The 19,372-nt window shown below is 48.4% G+C and overlaps 1 protein-coding gene across 1 annotated transcript in view; it reads left to right on the top strand.

Moving 5' to 3' along the window:
* The window catches only part of LOC126214972 (zinc finger protein 1), a 152,390-nt gene that overhangs the window by 106,966 nt on the left and 26,052 nt on the right, over positions 1-19,372 (top strand). Inside the window, exons 4-5 of the mRNA XM_049941605.1 lie at positions 13,601-13,780; positions 15,102-15,105. Coding sequence (XP_049797562.1) covers positions 13,601-13,780; positions 15,102-15,105 — 184 coding nt within the window. The remainder of the gene's footprint in view (positions 1-13,600; positions 13,781-15,101; positions 15,106-19,372) is intronic.

Genomic DNA, 19,372 nt, shown 5'->3' with positions numbered 1-19,372 from the left:
TGGGTTGGAGATTTTTTTAGGCCAACTGTGTGACTGGATTGAAGAGTTCCTAGATAACAGAACGCAGCATGTTATTCTCAATGGAGAGAAGTCTTCCGAAGTAAAAGTGATTTCAGGTGTGCCGCAGGGGACTGTCGTAGGACCGTTGCTATTCACAATATGCATAAATGACCTCGTGGATGACATCGGAAGTTCACTGAGGCTTTTTGCGGATGATGCTGTGGTGTATCGAGAGGTTGTAACAATGGAAAATTGTACTGAAATGCAGGAAGATCTGCAGCGAATTGACGCATGGTGCAGGGAATGGCAATTGAATCTCAATGTAGACAAGTGTAATGTGCTGCGAATACATAGAAAGATAGATCCCTTATCGTTTAGCTACAAAATAGCAGGTCAGCAACTGGAAGCAGTTAATCCCATAAATTATCTGGGAGTACGCATTAGGAGTGATTTAAAATGGAATGATCACATAAAGTTGATCGTCGGTAAAACAGATGCCAGACTGAGATTAATTGGAAGAATCCTAAGGAAATGCAATCCGAAAACAAAAGAAGTAGGTTACAGTACACTTGGTCGCCCACTGGTCCGTACCAGACAAGGTTGATAGAACAGATAGACAAGATCCAACGGAGAGCAGCGCGCTTCGTTACAGGATCATTTAGTAATCGCGGAAGCGTTACGGAGATGATAGATAAACTCCAGTGGAAGACTCTGCAGGAGAGACGCTCAGTAGCTCGGTACGGGCTTTTGTTGAAGTTTCGAGAACATACCTTCCCGAGGCGTCAAGCAGTATATTTCTCCCTCCTACGTATATCTCGCGAATAGACCGTGAGGATAAAATCAGAGAGATTAGAACCCACACAGAGGCATACCGACAATCCTTCTTTCCACGAACTATACGAGACTGGAATAGAAGGGAGAACCGACAGATGTACTCTAGGTACCCTCCGCCACACACCGTCAGGTGGCTTGCGGAGTATGGATGTAGATGTGGATAACACTAAACGTAGGCACATGGAGTATGCAAATTTCGTCACGAGGCGTCGTGGATAACGCCAGGAAAAAGATCAGGAGCGTATTTATTTCAGATCGTTGTAGACGTCTCGGTACAATGTTCATAAGTAACATTTTCTTCTTCGTGTCTTATTTCAGTGATGTAGTTAAATACGCTATTAATGTAACATACGGCCCAGATTCTAAACTTATATGCTGTCACTGGCGGGCTAAGTATCTGGCTGTCCGCTGTCGTCAGACGAGATAAGCCGGAGTTGGGAATCTGAGCTCACGGGCCGCTTTCACAAGGCGCGCGCGCCGGCAGAAGCGATCGGGTGAAACGCGGGAGGCGCAAACATTTGCCGGCGCCTTAATCGCCGCGGCCGCCTTTGATAGGCAGCTTTCCGGCCGCGGAAGGCGCGGGAAGTGGCCAAGCAGCGGCGCCTTCCTGTGGGACCCGCCGGGCACGGACGAAGGCGCTGCGCTATCGCTGGCGACCGTGACAGGGAGCTAGATACGCGCCAGGTCCCTGTCACGCCTGTCTCATCTCTTGCCGACATCGGTCACGTGACCTTATGCTACGACACTGGTCCGTCTCATTTCACGGCAGGACTCGATGGACCGATAACGTGACAATATGTCGCTTCCCCCCCCCCCCACTCTCTCTCTCTCTCTCTCTCTCTCTCTCTCTCTCTCTCTCTCTCTCCCCCTCCCCCTCCCCCCTCCCCCCTCCCCCCTCACCCCTCACCCCTCACCCCTCCCTCTGCCTCCCTACCTTGGGGTTGGGAATGGGGTGAGACAGGGTTGTAGCCTCTCCCCGATGCTATTGAATCTGTATATTGAGCAAGCAGTAAAGGAAACAATAGAAAAGTTCGGAGTAGGTATTAAAATCGATGGAGAAGAAATAAAAACTTTGAGGTTCGCCGATGACATTGTAATTCTGTCAGAGACAGCAAAGGACTAGGAAGAGCAGTTGAACGGAATGGACAGTGTCTTGAAAGGAGTGTATAAGATGAACATCAACAAAAGCAAAACGAGGATAATGGAATGTAGGCGAATTAAGTCGGGTGATGCTGAGGGAATTAGATTAGGAAACGAGACACTTAAAGTAGTAAAGGAGTTTTGCTATTTGGGGAGCAAAATAACTGATGATGGTGGAAGTAGAGAGGATATAAAATGTAGACTGGCAATGGCAAGGAAAGCGTTTCTGAAGAAGAGAACTTTGTTAACATCGAGTATAGATTTAAGTGTCAGGAAGTCGTTTTTGACAGTATTTGTATGGAGTGTAGCCACGTGGACGATAAATAGCTTAGACAAGAAGAGAATAGAAGTTTTCGAAATGTGGTACTACAGAAGAATGCTGAAGATTAGATGGGTAGATCACATAACTAATGAGGAGGTATTGAATAGAATTGGGGAGAAGAGGAGTTTGTGGCACAACTTGACAAGAAGAAGAGACCGGTTGGTAGGACATGTTCTGAGGCATCAAGGGTTCACCAATTTAGTACTGGAGAGCAGCGTAGAGGGTAAAAATAGTTCCAGGAAGCCCGAGTACTGGCGAAACAATCGTGGAGACGATCGAAATTATTAAGCTGCCTGACACTATCAACAGAGAAGATGGCTACAAACTCCCGGCGTCCTGGCTGCCGGCCATCGCAGTCCAACGGGCAGAAGCTACACCGGACACGGGCGTATCTGCACAAACATCTGTAGAGCAACTGTCAGTCCACTTCGCGCACACCAGGTGGGAAACTTGTCGACCAGAAGCCGAACGCTGATTGGCAGACAGCTACCAGTCGTTGACGACATGGACAACCACGAATAGCCTCTTTCCTTCCATCTTCCCTTGCGTCATGACTACCCAGTCATATTGGAGGGCCAATTAAAAGTTTTGCAACAGTGACATCAGACATGGATAGTCTGTAATAAACAGAAGCACCTATCCCCATGCAAAACCAGTCGTGCCCTGAGGAAGGCCGTTGCAATTCGGCCGAAACGTCGGTTCTAGTTATATTATTGTTGTTAGTTTTTAGCAATGACGCTGCATAATACTCAGAAGAATTTTAATCACCTCGAGTGTCTGGCGTCATTCGCGTGAGACAGGACGATTCTTCTGATTATTACCTGCTGGATTCTGTTACTGGAAAATTCATCGGGGCAGTCGCATGTGTGTCCGCGTGATCTACACTGTGGGGCGGATAGCAGCTGGGCTTTACAGAGAGGCACACAGATGGAGGTTAACAGCAGGGACAGGCGTACAGGGGGCCTGGATGGCGGTGTATGGGGTTGGGGGAGGGGGGGTGAGAGCCTGGGGAGGGGGCGCTGACTCACCTCAGCCTGGGCCGCGGCAGAAGAGGGCCGTGTTTTTCTGGCCCTCCCTGCTAAGATTGATGGCTTTGGAGTGGCTTTCTCTTAAGAGTCCGGCGCAGCCTGCCGGACCCTTTCATTTGCATCCGAGCCCCACCGCTGCACTACACAGCCCCCCTACCAGCTCCCGGTTTAATTACTGTACGCCAGCGTGCAACGTTGCGCCTTTCTCCGCACCCTCCACTCCACCGTGTGTTGACGTCACGCTGCCAAGATTCCGCCCCGCTCGGGAGGTGGGGAGGGGAGCACACCTCCCCCCCCCACCCACTTCTAGGGCCTCCCCCGCCTTGACTGAGTCCTCTCCCTCCACCCCCCACTAACTCTCCTTTCACGTCTGCCACAACGGTAACAATGAGATGATTTATTACGTAACAAAGAGGCGGGCACTGCGGGTTGTTTTTGGGGTCGCAGGCCGGCCTTGATGGCGGCGCCGGATCTGGCTGCTGCCGTGAGAGGGGGCGGGGGAGGGAGTGTGGGGGTGGAAGAGTGCCGGTTGTTGGCGGGGGGCGTCCTGTCTGCATGCAAACATCTCCCCTGTGAGGCCGGCCTCTTAGCAGAAGCCGTCTGCCTCCGATCCGTCTCCAGAGGACTTTGTGGCACCTACATCCATCACGCGAGAGGCTGTTTAATAACTAGCTGTACCCGACCGCGATTTGCTGTGCCTCACTTTATTTAAACGGAAAAGGGAGAAAAGAAAAAAAGTATACGTTTCTAATATGTATGGGAACTGGCTGATGATGATGAAGTCCCATACTCCTTAACAGAGCGTAGGGGGACGATGCGGGAGACCCGCACCGCCGACTAGGCAAGATCCTAGTGGAGGTGGTTTGCCGTTGCCTTCCTGCGACCGTAATCGGGATGAATGATGATGATGATGATGATGATGACGACGACGACGACGACGACGACGACGACGACGACACCACCACCCAGTTATCTCGAGGCAGGTGAAAATCCCTGACTCCGCCGGGAATCAAACCAGGGACCCCGTGCTCGGGAAGCGAGAACACTACTGTGAGACCACGAGCTGGGAAATCGGTATATGTCGTGATCTCCTTTTCCCTGTCTGTCCAGTCACGCGTCCCCCTTTCTCTGTCCTCCTTTCGTCCTCTCTCCCTCATCACCTCCTCCCCCCCTCTCCCCCCCCCCTCTCTCTCTCTCTCTCTCTCTCTCTCTCTCTCTCTCTCTCTCTCTCTCTCTCTCTCTCTCTCTCTTTCCCCCCCCCCCTCTTCTTCTCCCTCTCCTCGTGCATTCTCTGTCCTTCCTCTCTCAGTTCATCACCTCCTCCCCCATTTCTCTGTCAGTCTCCTTCTGTCCTCTCTCTCTGCCCATCTCCTGCGTCCCGTTTCCATATCCATTTTCTCCCACCCCTGTGTCCACTTTCCCTTCACCTCCCTCTCTTATCTTCAGCCTTATTTATTGGTACTGCAAATTCAGATTCTCTAGTAGTACTCGAATCATAAACCAGTAATCCATAAATACAGCTTCCCTGTTCGCTAACGTTTCACTATTACATATTTTGTAATGTTTCTGTGTTATTAAGTTTGTATAAACTTATACTGGATGATTCACAAATATATGCAAATACTTTAATCTGTTACTCTTCAGCCGGCCGGAGTGGCCGAGCGGTTCTAGGCGCTACAGTCTGGAGCCGCGCGACCGCTACGGTCGCAGGTTCGAATCCTGCCTCGGGCATGGATGTGTGTGCTGTCCTTAGGTTAGTTAGGTTTAAGTAGTTCTAAGTTCTAGGGGACTGATGACCTCAAAAGTTAAGTCCCATAGTGCTCAGAGCCATTTGAACCATTTTGCACTGTTGCAACAACAAATCTTCAGTGAATTGGAAACGTCTAAAAGGGTGTGATATTTTTTTCTGGCAGTGTAAATAATTAAGCGTTTCATTTGAATCACCCTCCTACTTACTTTGTGCTAGTGTACACATAGCTGCATCGTGCTTTTTAAAAACGATAGCATGTACGTGTATTTTCCAGAGGTAAGACATGTCGATTTTACTGTACCCTACTGCGCTGGACAGAGCGGTTGCCCTAATGCAGCAGATGGCCTGGTGTGTGGGGGACATTAAGTTCCAGCGCTCATATCCCATCGCGCCCCCTCCTCCACCCCCACCCACACACACGGGGCGAACCAATAACATTAGCACATTCCCGCGCGGGCCCGGGCGACTATTATATATTCGTTGTTAAAACGAGCCGTCATCAGTTCGGCAGCCGGTCCGGCTGTGTTTAATGCTAGCCAAACTGAATTAGCAATCGGCCGCCATTATTTTCCAAAACAGAAGTGGAATGCAGCCGCGATGTTTGTGCGGTACCTACACACAAATCACCACCGTGGCCGCCGCTAGCGTAAACACAGAACGGCCCCTGGCCGCGCGGTATTTATATACCGTAGCGTTCGCAGCCGCCACCTAGCCCCGCAAATATAGTTTCGGAAATTCTGCACGCCGCGCCAGTTTAGTGGCTACTGACTGGCAATTCCATTCCGGCGCGCATCGGCATCGGACTGTGTGTGTGTGTGTGTGTGTGTGTGTGTGTGTGTGTGTGTGTGTGTGTGTGTGTGTGTGGCCGGCCTCTCGCCCTGATCTGGCTGTGTGTCTGTAAAGCTTGCTTGCGAATATGCATATATTTGGTGCGGATATATACAGCGAGTGCAAAGTAACGGACGGTGGCTCGCATTCACTGGCTGGGGATGTGCGGGGTGGGATGCAAATCGGAAGTGTACAATAACACAGGGGGAGGTTACGCAGCATTTACATACCAGTCTGTCACTGGGATGCGAGGCGGATGAAAGAAAAAAATTCCCGCCCGTTCGAGTCCCGGCGGAGGTGTTACTTCCCGAATTTGGTTCAAATGGCTCTAACAAGGGAACCTCCCCATCGCCCCCCCCCCCCTCAGATTTAGTTATAAGTTGGCACAATGGATAGGCCTTGAAAAACTGAACACAGATCAATCGAGAAAACAGGAAGAAGTTGTGTGGAACTATGAAAAAAATGAGAAAAATATACAAACTGAGTAGTCCGTGCGCAAGATAGGAAACATCAAGGATAGGGTGTGCTCAAGAGCGCTGTGATCCCGTGGTTAGCGTGAGCAGCTGCGGAACGAGAGGTCTTTGGTTCAAGTCTTCCCTCGAGTGAAAAGTTTTATTTTTTATTTTCAGACAATTATTATCTGTCCGTCCGATGCGAGGAGATAGTGTGTCAATTATCAAAGTTCAGGCACTCACACACAATCAACTTCGTTCTCCAAAATTCCAGGACATGTTCAGATACGCTTGGACATATTTGACGGTCTACACACGGAAAAATTTGGAAACGTTAAAAACATATGTTTTGACAGCACAGGGAAAGCTGTGCGACTGTGGAACTGTTGCATTCATTTGTTGCGGTTTATGTGACAAACTCTTATGTTTTCACCACTTTTTTGGGAGTGATTATCACATCCACAAGAAAACCTAAATCGGGCAAGGTAGAAGAATCTTTTTACCCATACGCCAAGGTCGACATATTCCTGTCATGTGACGCACATGCCGTCACCAGTGTCGTATAGAATATATCAGACGTGTTTTCCTGTGGAGGAATCGGTTGACCTATGACCTTGCGACCAAATGTTTTCGGTTCCCATTGGAGAGGCACGTCCTTTCGTCTACTAATCGCACGGTTTTGAGGTGCGGTCGCAAAACACAGACACTAAACTTATTACAGTGAACAGAGACGTCAATGAACGAACAGAGAGATCATAACTTTGCGAAAATAAACTTTTCACTCGAGGGATGACTTAAACCAAGGACCTCTCGTTCCGCAGCTGCTCATGCTAACCACGGGACCACGGCGCTCCTGTGCTCACATTATTCTTGATGTTGCCTATCTTGCGGATGGACTACTCAGTTTGTATATTTTGCTTATTTTTTTCATAGTTAAACACAACTTCTTCCTGTTTTCTCGATTGTTCAGTTTCTCAAGGCCTATCCACTGTCCCAACTTTAAATCTGAAAGGGGTGCGATGGGGAGGTTCCCTTGTAAGTGTTACGGGACTTAACATCTGAGGTCATCAGTCCCCTAGAACTTAGAACTACTTAAACCTAACTAACCTAAGGACATCACACAGCCGCGCGGGGTTAGCCAAGCGGTCATGGACGCTGCAGTCATGGACGCTGCATCATGGACTGTGCGGCTGGTCCTGCCGGAGATTCGAGTCCTCCCTCGGGAATGGGTGTGTTTGTTCGTGCTTAGGATAATTCAGGTTAAGCAGTGTGTAAGCTTGGGGACTGATGACCTTAGCAGTTGTCCCATAAGATTTCACACACATTTGAACATTTTTTTGACATTACACGCATCCATGCCCGACGCAGGATTTGAACCTGCGGCCGTAGCAGTCGCGCGGTTCCCGACTGGAGCGCCTAGAACCGCTCGGCCACCGGGCTGGCGGGTTGGGGGGGGGGGGGGAGTAATATGTTGTACGACTCCTCTTGAAAGATATGTATGTAGGCTGTTTAGGTTTTTATGTTGGTAACGCCACGTAGCGCTCTGTATGAAAATCACTGGCTGTGCTGTGTGCAGTCTGTGGCTGGTTGGACCCATTGTTGGAATATTCGCTATGGTAATGTTGGGCAGTTGGATGTGAACAGCGCGTAGCGTTGGGCAGTTGGAGGTGAGCCGCCAGCAGTGGTGGAAGTGGGGAGAGAGATGGCGGAGTTTTGAGAGCGGACGATCTGGACGTGTCTGTCAGAAAAAGGAAATTTGTAAGACTGGATGTCATGAACTGATACTATTAAGGTAAATACGTTCTTTGTTCTCTATCACAATCTTTCATTTGCTAACTATGCCTATCAGTACTCAGTGCCTTCAGTTGTTAGAATCTTTTATTTAGCTGGCAGTATTGGCGCTCGCTGTATTGCAGTAGTTCGAATAACGAAGATTTTTGTGAGGTAAGTGATTCATGAAAAGTATAGGCATTGTTAGTCAGGGCCATTCTTTTGTAGGGACTATTGAAAGTCAGATTGCGTTGCGCTAAAAATATTGTATGTCAGTTTAGTGATGATGAAAATAAGTAAAGAAATTTCTGACAAGGGAACCTCCCCATCGCACCCCCCTCAGATTTAGTTATAAGTTGGCCTATCGGCCTTGCAAAACTGAACACAGATCAATCGAGAAAACAGGAAGAAGTTGTGTGGAACTATGAAAAAAATAAGCAAAATATACAAACTTAGTAGTCCATGCGCAAGATAAGTAACTTTAAGGACAGCGTAGGCTTAGGAGCGCTGTGGTCCTGCGGTTAGCGGGAGCAGCTGCGGAACGAGAGGTCCTTGGTTCAAGTCTTCCCTTGAGTGAAAAATTTACTTCTATTTTTTCGCAAAGTTATGATCTGTCCGTTCGTTCATTGACGTCTCTGTTCACTGTAATAAGTTTAGTGTCTGTGTTTTGCGACCGCACCGCAAAACCGTGCGATTAGTAGACGAAAGGACGTGCCTCTCCAATGGGAACCGATATCATTTGATAGCAAGGTCATAGGTCAACCGATTCCTCCACAGGAAAACACGTCTGATATATTCTATACGCCACTGGTGACGGTATGTGCGTCACATAATTGTCTGAAATTAAAAATTAAAATTTTCACTCGAGGGAAGATTTGAACTAAGGACCTTGCGTTCTGCAGCTGCTCACGCTAACCACGAGACCACGACGCTCCTGAACTCCCGTTCTCTTTGATGTTGCCTATCTTGCACATGGACTACCCAGTTTGTATATTTTGGTTATTTTTTTCATAGTTCCACACAACTTCTCCCTGTTTTCTCGATTGATCTGTGTTCAGTTTTTCAAGGCCTATCCACTGTGCCAACTTATAACTAAATCTGAGGGGGGTGCGATGGGGAGGTTCCCTTGTGAGTATGTTCAGTTTTACTCAGCTGCCTTTGTATCAAATAACGTAGAAGTTTACCAGCACAGTAATTCATAATTTTCCAAAGGGGACGTTTCAGGTGCTGTCCCGAAATTTCAGTATTAAATCTCCCCGTGATGCACAACGCCTCCCTTGTAACGTCTGCCAGTGGAGTTTGTTTACGATCTCCGTAAAGCTCTCTCGCCAGCTAGGCGATCCCGTGGCGAAATGCGCCGCTCTTCGTTGCATCTTCTCTATCAGTCCTACCTGCTAGGGATCCCAAGTAGATGGTCAGTACTCAACAATCGAGCGAACGAGTGCCTTATAAGCCACTACTTTAGTGGATGAGTTACATTTCCTTAAGATTCTTCCGATCAATCTGGTATCTGCTTTTTCCACTATACTCGTGAAATGGTCGTACGGCAAAATCACCTCTTCATCGCTACCTCTGAATTGCTGTGTCCTAGGCCGGCCGCGGTGGCTGACCGGTGCTAGGCGCTTCAGTCCGGAACTGCGCGACTGCTACGGTCGCAGGTTTGAATCCTGCCTCGGGCATGGATGTGTGTGATGTCCTTAGTTTAGTTAGAACTACTTAAACCTAAGTTCTAGAGGACTGATGACCTCAGATATTAAGTCCCACAGTGCTCAGAGCGATGCGAACCATTTGCTTTGTCCCATCGCTCGTGCGACGACTATAACAACACGTTCAAACTACTGCGTCAGACACATGTCGTCTTATATTGGCTTTGGCAACCATAGCGCCGTATTCCGCCTGATAGTGAGCGGGCCAAATATCTCAGGAAATACGGATCAAACGAAAAAACTACAAAGAACGAAACTTGTCTAGCTTGAAGGGGGAAACCAGATGGCGCTATAGTTGGCACGCTAGATGGCGCTGTCATAGGTCAAACGAATATCAACTGACGTCCCCAGATTTCTTTCTGTTGGGAAAGTTGAAGGATATTTGCTATCGTGATCCACCAACAACGCCTGACAACATGCGTCAGCGCATAGTCAATGCATCTGCGAACATTACGGAAGGCGAACTACTCGCTGTTGAGAGGAATGTCGTTACACGTATTGCCAGATGCATTGAGGTTGACGGACATAATTTTGAGCAATTATTGCCTTAATGTGGTATTTACAGGTTATCACGTTGTAACAGCATGCGTTCTCAGAAATGATGAGTTCACAAAGGTACATGTATCACATTGGAACAAGCGAAATAAAATGTTCAAACGTACCTACGTTCTGTATCTTAATTTAAAAAACCTACCTGTTACCAATTGTTCGTCTAAAATTGTGAGCCATATGTTTGTGACTATTACAGCGCCATCTATCACAAATCGAAAAAAGTGGTACAACTAAAACATTCATATTTCTTTACATACTACACGAATATGTATTAAAAAATGGTTGTTCGTAATTTTAAAAAACGCAGTTGATATCCGTTTGACCTATGGCAGCGCCATCTAGCGGCCCAACCCTAGCGCCACCTGGTTTCCCCCTTCAAGCTAGACAAGTTTCGTTCTTTGTAGTTTTTTCGTTTGACGCTTATTTCGTGAGATATTTGGCCCGGTCACGATCAATGGACCACCCTGTGTACTGGAATATATATATATATATATATACAGTGTGTTACAAAAAGGTACGGCCAAACTTTCAGGAAACATTCCTCACACACAAAGAAAGAAAATATGTTATGTGAACATGTGTCCGGAAACGCTTACTTTCCATGTTAGAGCTCATTTTATTACTTCTCTTCAAATCACATTAATCATGGAATGGAAACACACAGCAACAGAACATACCAGCGTGACTTCAAACACTTTGTTACAGGAAATGTTCAAAATGTCCTCCATTAGCGAGGATACATGCATCCACCCTCCGTCGCATTGAATCCCTGATGCAGCCCTGGAGAATGGCGTATTGTATCACAGCCGTCCACAATACGAGAACGAAGAGTCTCTACATTTGGTACCGGGGTTGCGTAGACAAGAGCTTTCAAATGCCCACATAAATGAAAGTGAAGAGGGTTGAGGTCAGGAGAGCGTGGAGGTCACGGAATTGGTCCGCGTCTACCAATGCATCGGTCACCGAATCTGCTGTTGAGAAGCGTACGAACACTTCGACTGAAATGTGCAGGAGCTCCATCGTGAATGAACCACGTGTTGTGTCGTGCTTGTATAGGCACATGTTCCAGCAGCGCGGGTAGAGTATCCTGTATGAAATCATGATAACGTGCTCCATTGAGCGTAGGTGGAAGAACATGGGGCCCAATCGAGACATCACCAACAATGCCTGCCCAAACGTTCGCATAAAATCTGTGTTGATGACGTGATTGCACAATTGCGTGTGGATTCTCGTCAGTCCACACATGTTGATTGTGAAAATTTACAATTTGATCACGTTGGAATGAAGCATCATCCGTAAAGAGAACATTTGTACTGAAATGATGATTGACACATTGTTGGATGAACCATTCGCAGAAGTGAACCCGTGGAGGCCAATCAGCTGCTGATGGTGCCTGCACACGCTGTACATGGTACGGAAACAACTGGCTCTCCCGTAGCACTCGCCATACAGTGACATGGTCAACGTTACCTTGTACAGCAGCAACTTCTCTGAAGCTGACATTAGGGTTATCGTCAACTACACGAAGAATTGTCTCGTCCATTGCAGGTGTCCTCGTCGTTCTAAGTCTTCCCCAGTCGCGAGTCAGAGGCTGGAATGTTCCGTGCTCCCTAAGACGCCGATCAATTGCTTCAAACGTCTTCCTGTCAGGACACCTTCGTTCTGGAAATCTGTCTCGATACAAACGTACCGCGCCACGGCTATTGCCCCGTGGTAATCCATACATCAAATGGGCATCTGCCAACTCCGCATTTGTAAACATTGCACTGACTGCAAAACCACGTTCGTGATGAACACTAACCTGTTGATGCTACGTACTGATGTACTTGATGCTAGTACTGTAGAGCAATGAGTCGCATGTCAACACAAGCACCGAAGTCAACATTACCTTCCTTCAATTGGGCCAGTACATACTGACGAAACTAAAATGAGCTCTAACACGGAAATTAAGCGTTTCCGGACACATGTCCACATAACATCTTTTCTATATACGAGGTGTGGCTAGAAAAAAACCGGACTAGTACTGGTGAAACAATAAAACGAATGCAATAAGGCTGAAAGTCGCGTGGCCTGTCACGTGACTCTCGCTCCGCCTACTGCTCGAGTTTCATCTGCCTCCGGCACTCAGTCTGCCCGTGGCGTCTGTTTTAAGTAGTTGACGTTTTGTCTGTGCGTCGGAAAATGTTGAGTGTACAGAAAGAACAGCGTGTTAACATCAAATTTTGTTTCAAACTAGGGAAATCTGCAAGTGAAACGTTTGTAATGTTACAACAAGTGTACGGCGATGATTGTTTATCGCGAACACAAGTGTTTGAGTGGTTTAAACGATTTAAAGATGGCCGCGAAGACACCAGTGATGACACTCGCACTGGCAGACCATTGTCAGCAAAAACTGATGCAAACATTGAAAAAATCGGTAAACTTGTTCGACAAGATCGCCGTTTAACAATCAGAGCAGTGTCTGAGTTAACAGGAGTTGACAAGGAAAGTGTCGAACAAGTTTACCGATTTTTTCAATGTTTGCATCAGTTTTTGCTGACAATGGTCTGCCAGTGCGAGTGTCATCACTGGTGTCCTCGCGGCCATCTTTAAATCGTTTAAACCACTCAAACACTTGTGTTCGCGATAAGCAATCGTCGCCGTACACTTGTTGTAACATTACAAACGTTTCACTTGCAGATTTTCCTAGTTTGAAACAAAATTTGATGTTAACACGCTGTTCTTTCTGTACACTCATTTTCCGACGCACAGACAAAACGTCAACTACTTAAAACAGACGCCACGGGCAGACTGGGTGCAGGAGGCAGACGAAACTCGAGGAGTAGGCGGAGCCAGAGTCACGTGACAGGCCACGCGACTTTCAGCCTTATTGCATTCGTTTTATTGTTTCACCAGTACTAGTCCGGTTTTTTTCTAGCCACACCTCGTATATATATATATATATATATATATATATATATATATATATATATATATATATATATATAATGTGTGTGTGTGTCTACAGTTTACAGTGCTGGCGAGAGAAATGTGTGGGACGGTGGGGAGGGGGAGGGGGAGGGGGGATTGTAAAGGGGATCCGTCCTGCCAAGATCTCAGAGAGCAGAGGCAAGCTCACGCCTGCTCTGATTATCGGCCCACGTGTGTCGCCGCCTTCGATATTTCGCGGCCCTGGGTGAATGCCTGGACTTCAACTCGCTCTGCGTCTTCCTGTGCAGGAGCACATCCGCATCCACAGCGGGGAGAAGCCGTTCGAGTGCGCCAACTGCGGCAAGCGCTTCTCGCACTCCGGCTCCTACTCGAGCCACATGACGTCCAAGAAGTGTCTCGTGATGAACCTCAAGGTGGGCCGCGGGGGCGGCCGGGGCCCGTCTGCCGCCGCCGCCGCCGCCGCCGCCGCCTCCGCCAACAACGCCGCCGCCTCCGCCGCCGCCGCTGCCGCCGCCGCCTCCATCATCGAGAAGTGTAAGTCCACCCGCGCCTCCTACCATTCCTCCACGCGCACTGCTTTTCCAAACTGCAGCCACTCGTATTACCTATTGCCGCCTGACACCTTTCTGTCTATCTATCTATCTGTCTATGTTCTCAACGATCGCAGGCCCTGTAGACCACGCGCTACATCAGCGATCTGCTTCCACCGCCCTCTATCCCTCGCAGCCTCTCTCCACCCTGCGGAAACTCCTAATGCTGCGATGTCCTTCTCTATGTCATCTTTCCACCTTGTACGAGGTCGACCTAATGGTCTTGTTGCCCGGAGAGTTGTTTCAAATGCTTTCTTGGTGATCCTGTTGTTTTCCATTCTGGCCACATGTCCAGCCCATTGCAGTCTCCTACTTTTTAGAATGAAATTTTCACCGTACAGCGGAGTGTGCGCTGATATGAAACTTACTGGAAGATTAAAACTGTGTGCCGGACCGAGACTCGAAATCGGGACCTTTGCCTTTCGCGGGCAAGTGCTCTACCAACTGAGCTACCCAAGCACGACTCACGCCCCGTCCTCACAGCTTTAATTCCGCCAGTACCTCGTCTCCTACCTTCCAAACTTTACAGAAGCTCTTCTGCGAACCTTGCAGAACTGACACTCCTGAAAGAAAGGATATTGCGGAGACATGGCTTAGCCAAAGCCTGGGGGATGTTTCTAGAATGAAATTTTTCCTCTACAGAGGAATGTGTGCTGATATGAAACTTCCTGGCAGATTAAAACTGTGTGCCGGACCGAGACTCGAACTCGGGACCTTTGCCTTTCGCGGGCAATTGCTCTAAGCCATGTCTCCGCAATATCCTTTCTTCCAGGGGTGCTAGTTCTGCAAGGTTCGCAGGAGAGCTTCTGTGAAGTTTGGAAGCTAGGACACGAGGTACTGGCGGAATTAAAGCTGTGAGGAAGGGGAGTGAGTCGTGCTTCGGTAGCTCAGTTGGTAGAGCACTTGCCCGTGAAAGGCAAAGGTCCCGAGTTCGAGTCTCGGTCCGGCACACAGTTTTAATCTGCCAGGAAGTTTCCTACTTTTTAATTTCTGGATGATAGTGGGTTGCTTCATTAACTGATAAATTTCATTGTTCTTTCGAACACCTTTTTCTTCTTCTGACACCTACCATACCTTAAATGGAGACCTCGGCTGCAAAAAATTTTAACTGGCTGTTTCGAGAAATCACGCAGTAAAGTTTCAATAAATTCTCATAAATAAGCTATTACATGCACATCCAATGTGTTTTTTTATCCAGATACGTAACTGTTGTTGATGTTCATCTTCTCAACAAAAGCAAGACGAGGATAATGGAACGTAGTCGAATTAAATCAGATGATGCTGAGGAAATTAGATTATGGAATGAGACTCTTAAAGTAATAGATGAGTTTTGCTATTTGGGGAGCAAAATAACTGATGATGGTCGAAGTAGAGAGGATATAAAATGTAGACTGGCAATGGCAAGGAAAGCGTTTCTGAAGAAGAGAAATTCGTTAACATCGAGTATAGATTTGTCATGAAGTCTTTTCTGAAAGTGTTTATATGCAATGTAGCCATGTATTGAAGTGAAACATAGACGATAAACAGTTCAGACAAGGATAGAATAGACGCTTCCGAAATGTGGTGCTACAGATGATTGCTGAAGATTAGATGAGTAGATCATGTAACTGATGAAGAGGTAAAAAGCACTCCGTCGTCAGGCCACGAGTGGCCTACCGGGACCGTCCGACCGCCGTGTCATCCTCATGGAGGATGCGGATAGGAGGGGCGTGGGGTCAGCACACCGGTCGTTATCATGGTATTCTTGACCGAAGCTGCTGCTGTTCGGTCGAGTAGCTCCTCGATTGGCATCACGAGGCCGAGTGCACCCCGAAAAATGGCAACAGCGCATGGCGGCTGGATGGTCACCCATCCAAGTTCCGACCACGCCCGACATCGCTTAACTTCGATGATCTCACGGGAGCCGGTGTATCCACTGAATAGAATTGGAGAAAGAGGAATTTGTGGCACAAATTGACTAGAAAAAGAAGGCGATTGGTAGGACATGTTCTGGGGCACCAAGGGATCACAAATTTAGCATTGGAGGGCAGAGTGGGGGGGTAAAAATCGTAGAGGGAGACCAAGAGATGAATACGCTAAGCAGATTCAGAAGGATGTAGGTTGCAGTAAGTACTGGGGGCGAAGAAGCTTGCACAGGATAGAGTAGCATGGAGAGCTGCATCAAACCAGTCTCTGAACTGAAGACCACAACAACAACAACACGTAACTGTTATTACATATACACACCAAGGCAAAAAAAACTACGCACGACGAAAGAAATATACTAACTGGATGGAAAACGCCAGATTTCACCTGCATGTCACAAATTTCAGAGTAATTGGATCATTTATTGAAGAGAAAGATCTCCACGAATTGAGGAAGACAATAACGCGTTGGTCCACCTCTGGCCCTTATTCAAGTAGTTAGTCGGCTCGACACTGACTGGCAGAGTTGTTGGACGTCATTTTGATCGATATCGTGCCAAATTCTGTCCAATTGGACAGAATCGTCAGAATCCCGAGCTAGTTGGAGGGACCTGCCCATAATGCTCTCAGTTGGGGAGAGATTTGGCGACCTCGCTGGCCAAGGTAGGATTTGCAACCACGAAGACAAAGCAAAAGAAACACTCGCCGTGTGCGTTGCTAAAACGTAAGCGCAGGTTGGCTTGCCGACTGAGCTATCTAAGGAAGTGCATGAGATGAATTCGCAATTGTGTATAATGACTACCGTCGCCTGTAGAATGGAATGACGACAATGAAAATCTGTGCCGCATACAAAAACTGCCACAGCGTGTACAAAAATGCATCGACAGAAATGGTGATTATGTCGAAAAATAGCTAAATGTTCAAACTGTATACTGATGTAAACCATTGTAGAAATAAACAGGTCTATGACATACACTCCTGGAAATGGAAAAAAGAACACATTGACACCGGTGTGTCAGACCCACCATACTTGCTCCGGACACTGCGAGAGGGCTGTACAAGCAATGATCACACGCACGGCACAGCGGACACACCAGGAACCGCGGTGTTGGCCGTCGAATGGCGCTAGCTGCGCAGCATTTGTGCACCGCCGCCGTCAGTGTCAGCCAGTTTGCCGTGGCATACGGAGCTCCATCGCAGTCTTTAACACTGGTAGCATGCCGCGACAGCGTGGACGTGAACCGTATGTGCAGTTGACGGACTTTGAGCGAGGGCGTATAGTGGGCATGCGGGAGGCCGGGTGGACGTACCGCCGAATTGCTCAACACGTGGGGCGTGAGGTCTCCACAGTACATCGATGTTGTCGCCAGTGGTCGGCGGAAGGTGCACGTGCCCGTCGACCTGGGACCGGACCGCAGCGACGCACGGATGCACGCCAAGACCGTAGGATCCTACGCAGTGCCGTAGGGGACCGCACCGCCACTTCCCAGCAAATTAGGGACACTGTTGCTCCTGGGGTATCGGCGAGGACCATTCGCAACCGTCTCCATGAAGCTGGGCTACGGTCCCGCACACCGTTAGGCCGTCTTCCGCTCACGCCCCAACATCGTGCGGGCTGCACCACCTCCAGTGGTGTCGCGACAGGCGTGAATGGAGGGACGAATGGAGACGTGTCGTCTTCAGCGATGAGAGTCGCTTCTGCCTTGGTGCCAATGATGGTCGTATGCGTGTTTGGCGCCGTGCAGGTGAGCGCCACAATCAGGACTGCATACGACCGAGGCACACAGGGCCAACACCCGGCATCATGGTGTGGGGAGCGATCTCCTACACTGGCCGTACACCACTGGTGATCGTCGAGGGGACACTGAATAGTGCACGGTACATCCAAACCGTCATCGAACCCATCGTTCTACCATTCCTAGACCGGCAAGGGAACTTGCTGTTCCAACAGGACAATGCACGTCCGCATGTATCCCGTGCCACCCAACGTGCTCTAGAAGGTGTAAGTCAACTACCCTGGCCAGCAAGATCTCCGGATCTGTCCCCCATTGAGCATGTTTGGGACTGGATGAAGCGTCGTCTCACGCGGTCTGCACGTCCGGCACGAACGCTGGTCCAACTGAGGCGCCAGGTGGAAATGGCATGGCAAGCCGTTCCACAGGACTACATCCAGCATCTCTACGATCGTCTCCATGGGAGAATAGCAGCCTGCATTGCTGCGAAAGGTGGATATACACTGTACTAGTGCTGACATTGTGCATGCTCTGTTGCCTGTGTCTATGTGCCTGTGGTTCTGTCAGTGTGATCATGTGATGTATCTGACCCCAGGAATGTGTCAATAAAGTTTCCCCTTCCTGGGACAATGAATTCACGGTGTTCTTATTTCAATTTCCAGGAGTGTATATAAAAAATAGGAGACCTTACTTTTGGGATTACCCTCGTATGAATACCCGCTGCAAGTTTTCGCCTGATTTGACGCAACCCCATATAGCGTACCTGTCATTCCTTCCTTCTTCATGATAGTTCTCGGCCGCACACTACACGGACAATACAGCCCGGAATTCGCTCCCTCTGATGTCCAGCTCTGCTCAAATGATCCGCATGCTATGAAGACAGCATTTCGGCCGAGACAACGCGCCGTAGACCAGCGTAGAGAACTGGCAGACAGCACAGGCGGCTGGCTTCTGTGACGAGGGTACTGGACAGGTGGTACAGAGCTACGACAAGTGTTGGAGCAGCGTCTGTTTTGAGAAGTAGCTGGTGATGATGATGATGATGATGATAATGATGATGATGTTTGGTTTGTGGGGCGCTCAACTGCGTGGTTATCAGCTCTCGTACAAAGTCCCAACCTTTGCTCAGTCCAATCGCACCACTTTCATGAATGATGATGAAATTATGAGGACAAAACAAACACCCAGTCATCAGGTGAAAATCCATGACCCCGCCGGGAATCGAACCCGGGACCCTTTGTTCGGGAAGCGAGAACGCGACCGCGAGACCAAGAGCTGCGGACAGAAGTAGCTGGAAGGTGTAGCAAACTATTGCAAATAAAACAATTTTTATTTTCACTGCAGTTTCCATTTTGCGACTGATCGGACCTTACTTTCCATATAGTCCTCGTTGTACATCTACATCCACACTCCGCAAGCCACCTGACGGTGTGTGGCGGAGGGTACCTTGAGTACCTCTATCGGTGCTCCCTTGCATTCCAGTCTCGTATTGTTCGTGGAAAGAAAGATTGTCGTTATGCATCTGTGTGGGCTCTAATCACTCTGATTTTATCCTCATGGCCTCTTCGCGAGATATACGTAGGAGGGAGCAATATACTGCTCGACTCTTCGGTAAAGGTGTGTTCTCGAAACTTCAACAAAAGCCCGTACCGAGCTACTGAGCGTCTCTCCTGCAGAGTCTTCCACTGGCGTTTATCTATCGTCTCCGTAACGCTTTCGCGATTACTAAATGATCCTGTAACGAAGCACGCTGTTCTCCGTTGGATCTTCTCTCTCTCTTCTATCAACCCTATCTGGTACGGATCCCACACCGGTGAGCAGTATTCAAGCAG

The sequence above is a fragment of the Schistocerca nitens genome, chromosome 12, assembly GCF_023898315.1.
Source record: "Schistocerca nitens isolate TAMUIC-IGC-003100 chromosome 12, iqSchNite1.1, whole genome shotgun sequence".
NCBI classification, from domain to species: Eukaryota; Metazoa; Arthropoda; class Insecta; order Orthoptera; family Acrididae; genus Schistocerca; species Schistocerca nitens.
The sequence above is the reverse complement of the archived record's forward strand: the minus strand, read 5'-3'. Positions and strand labels throughout refer to the sequence as shown.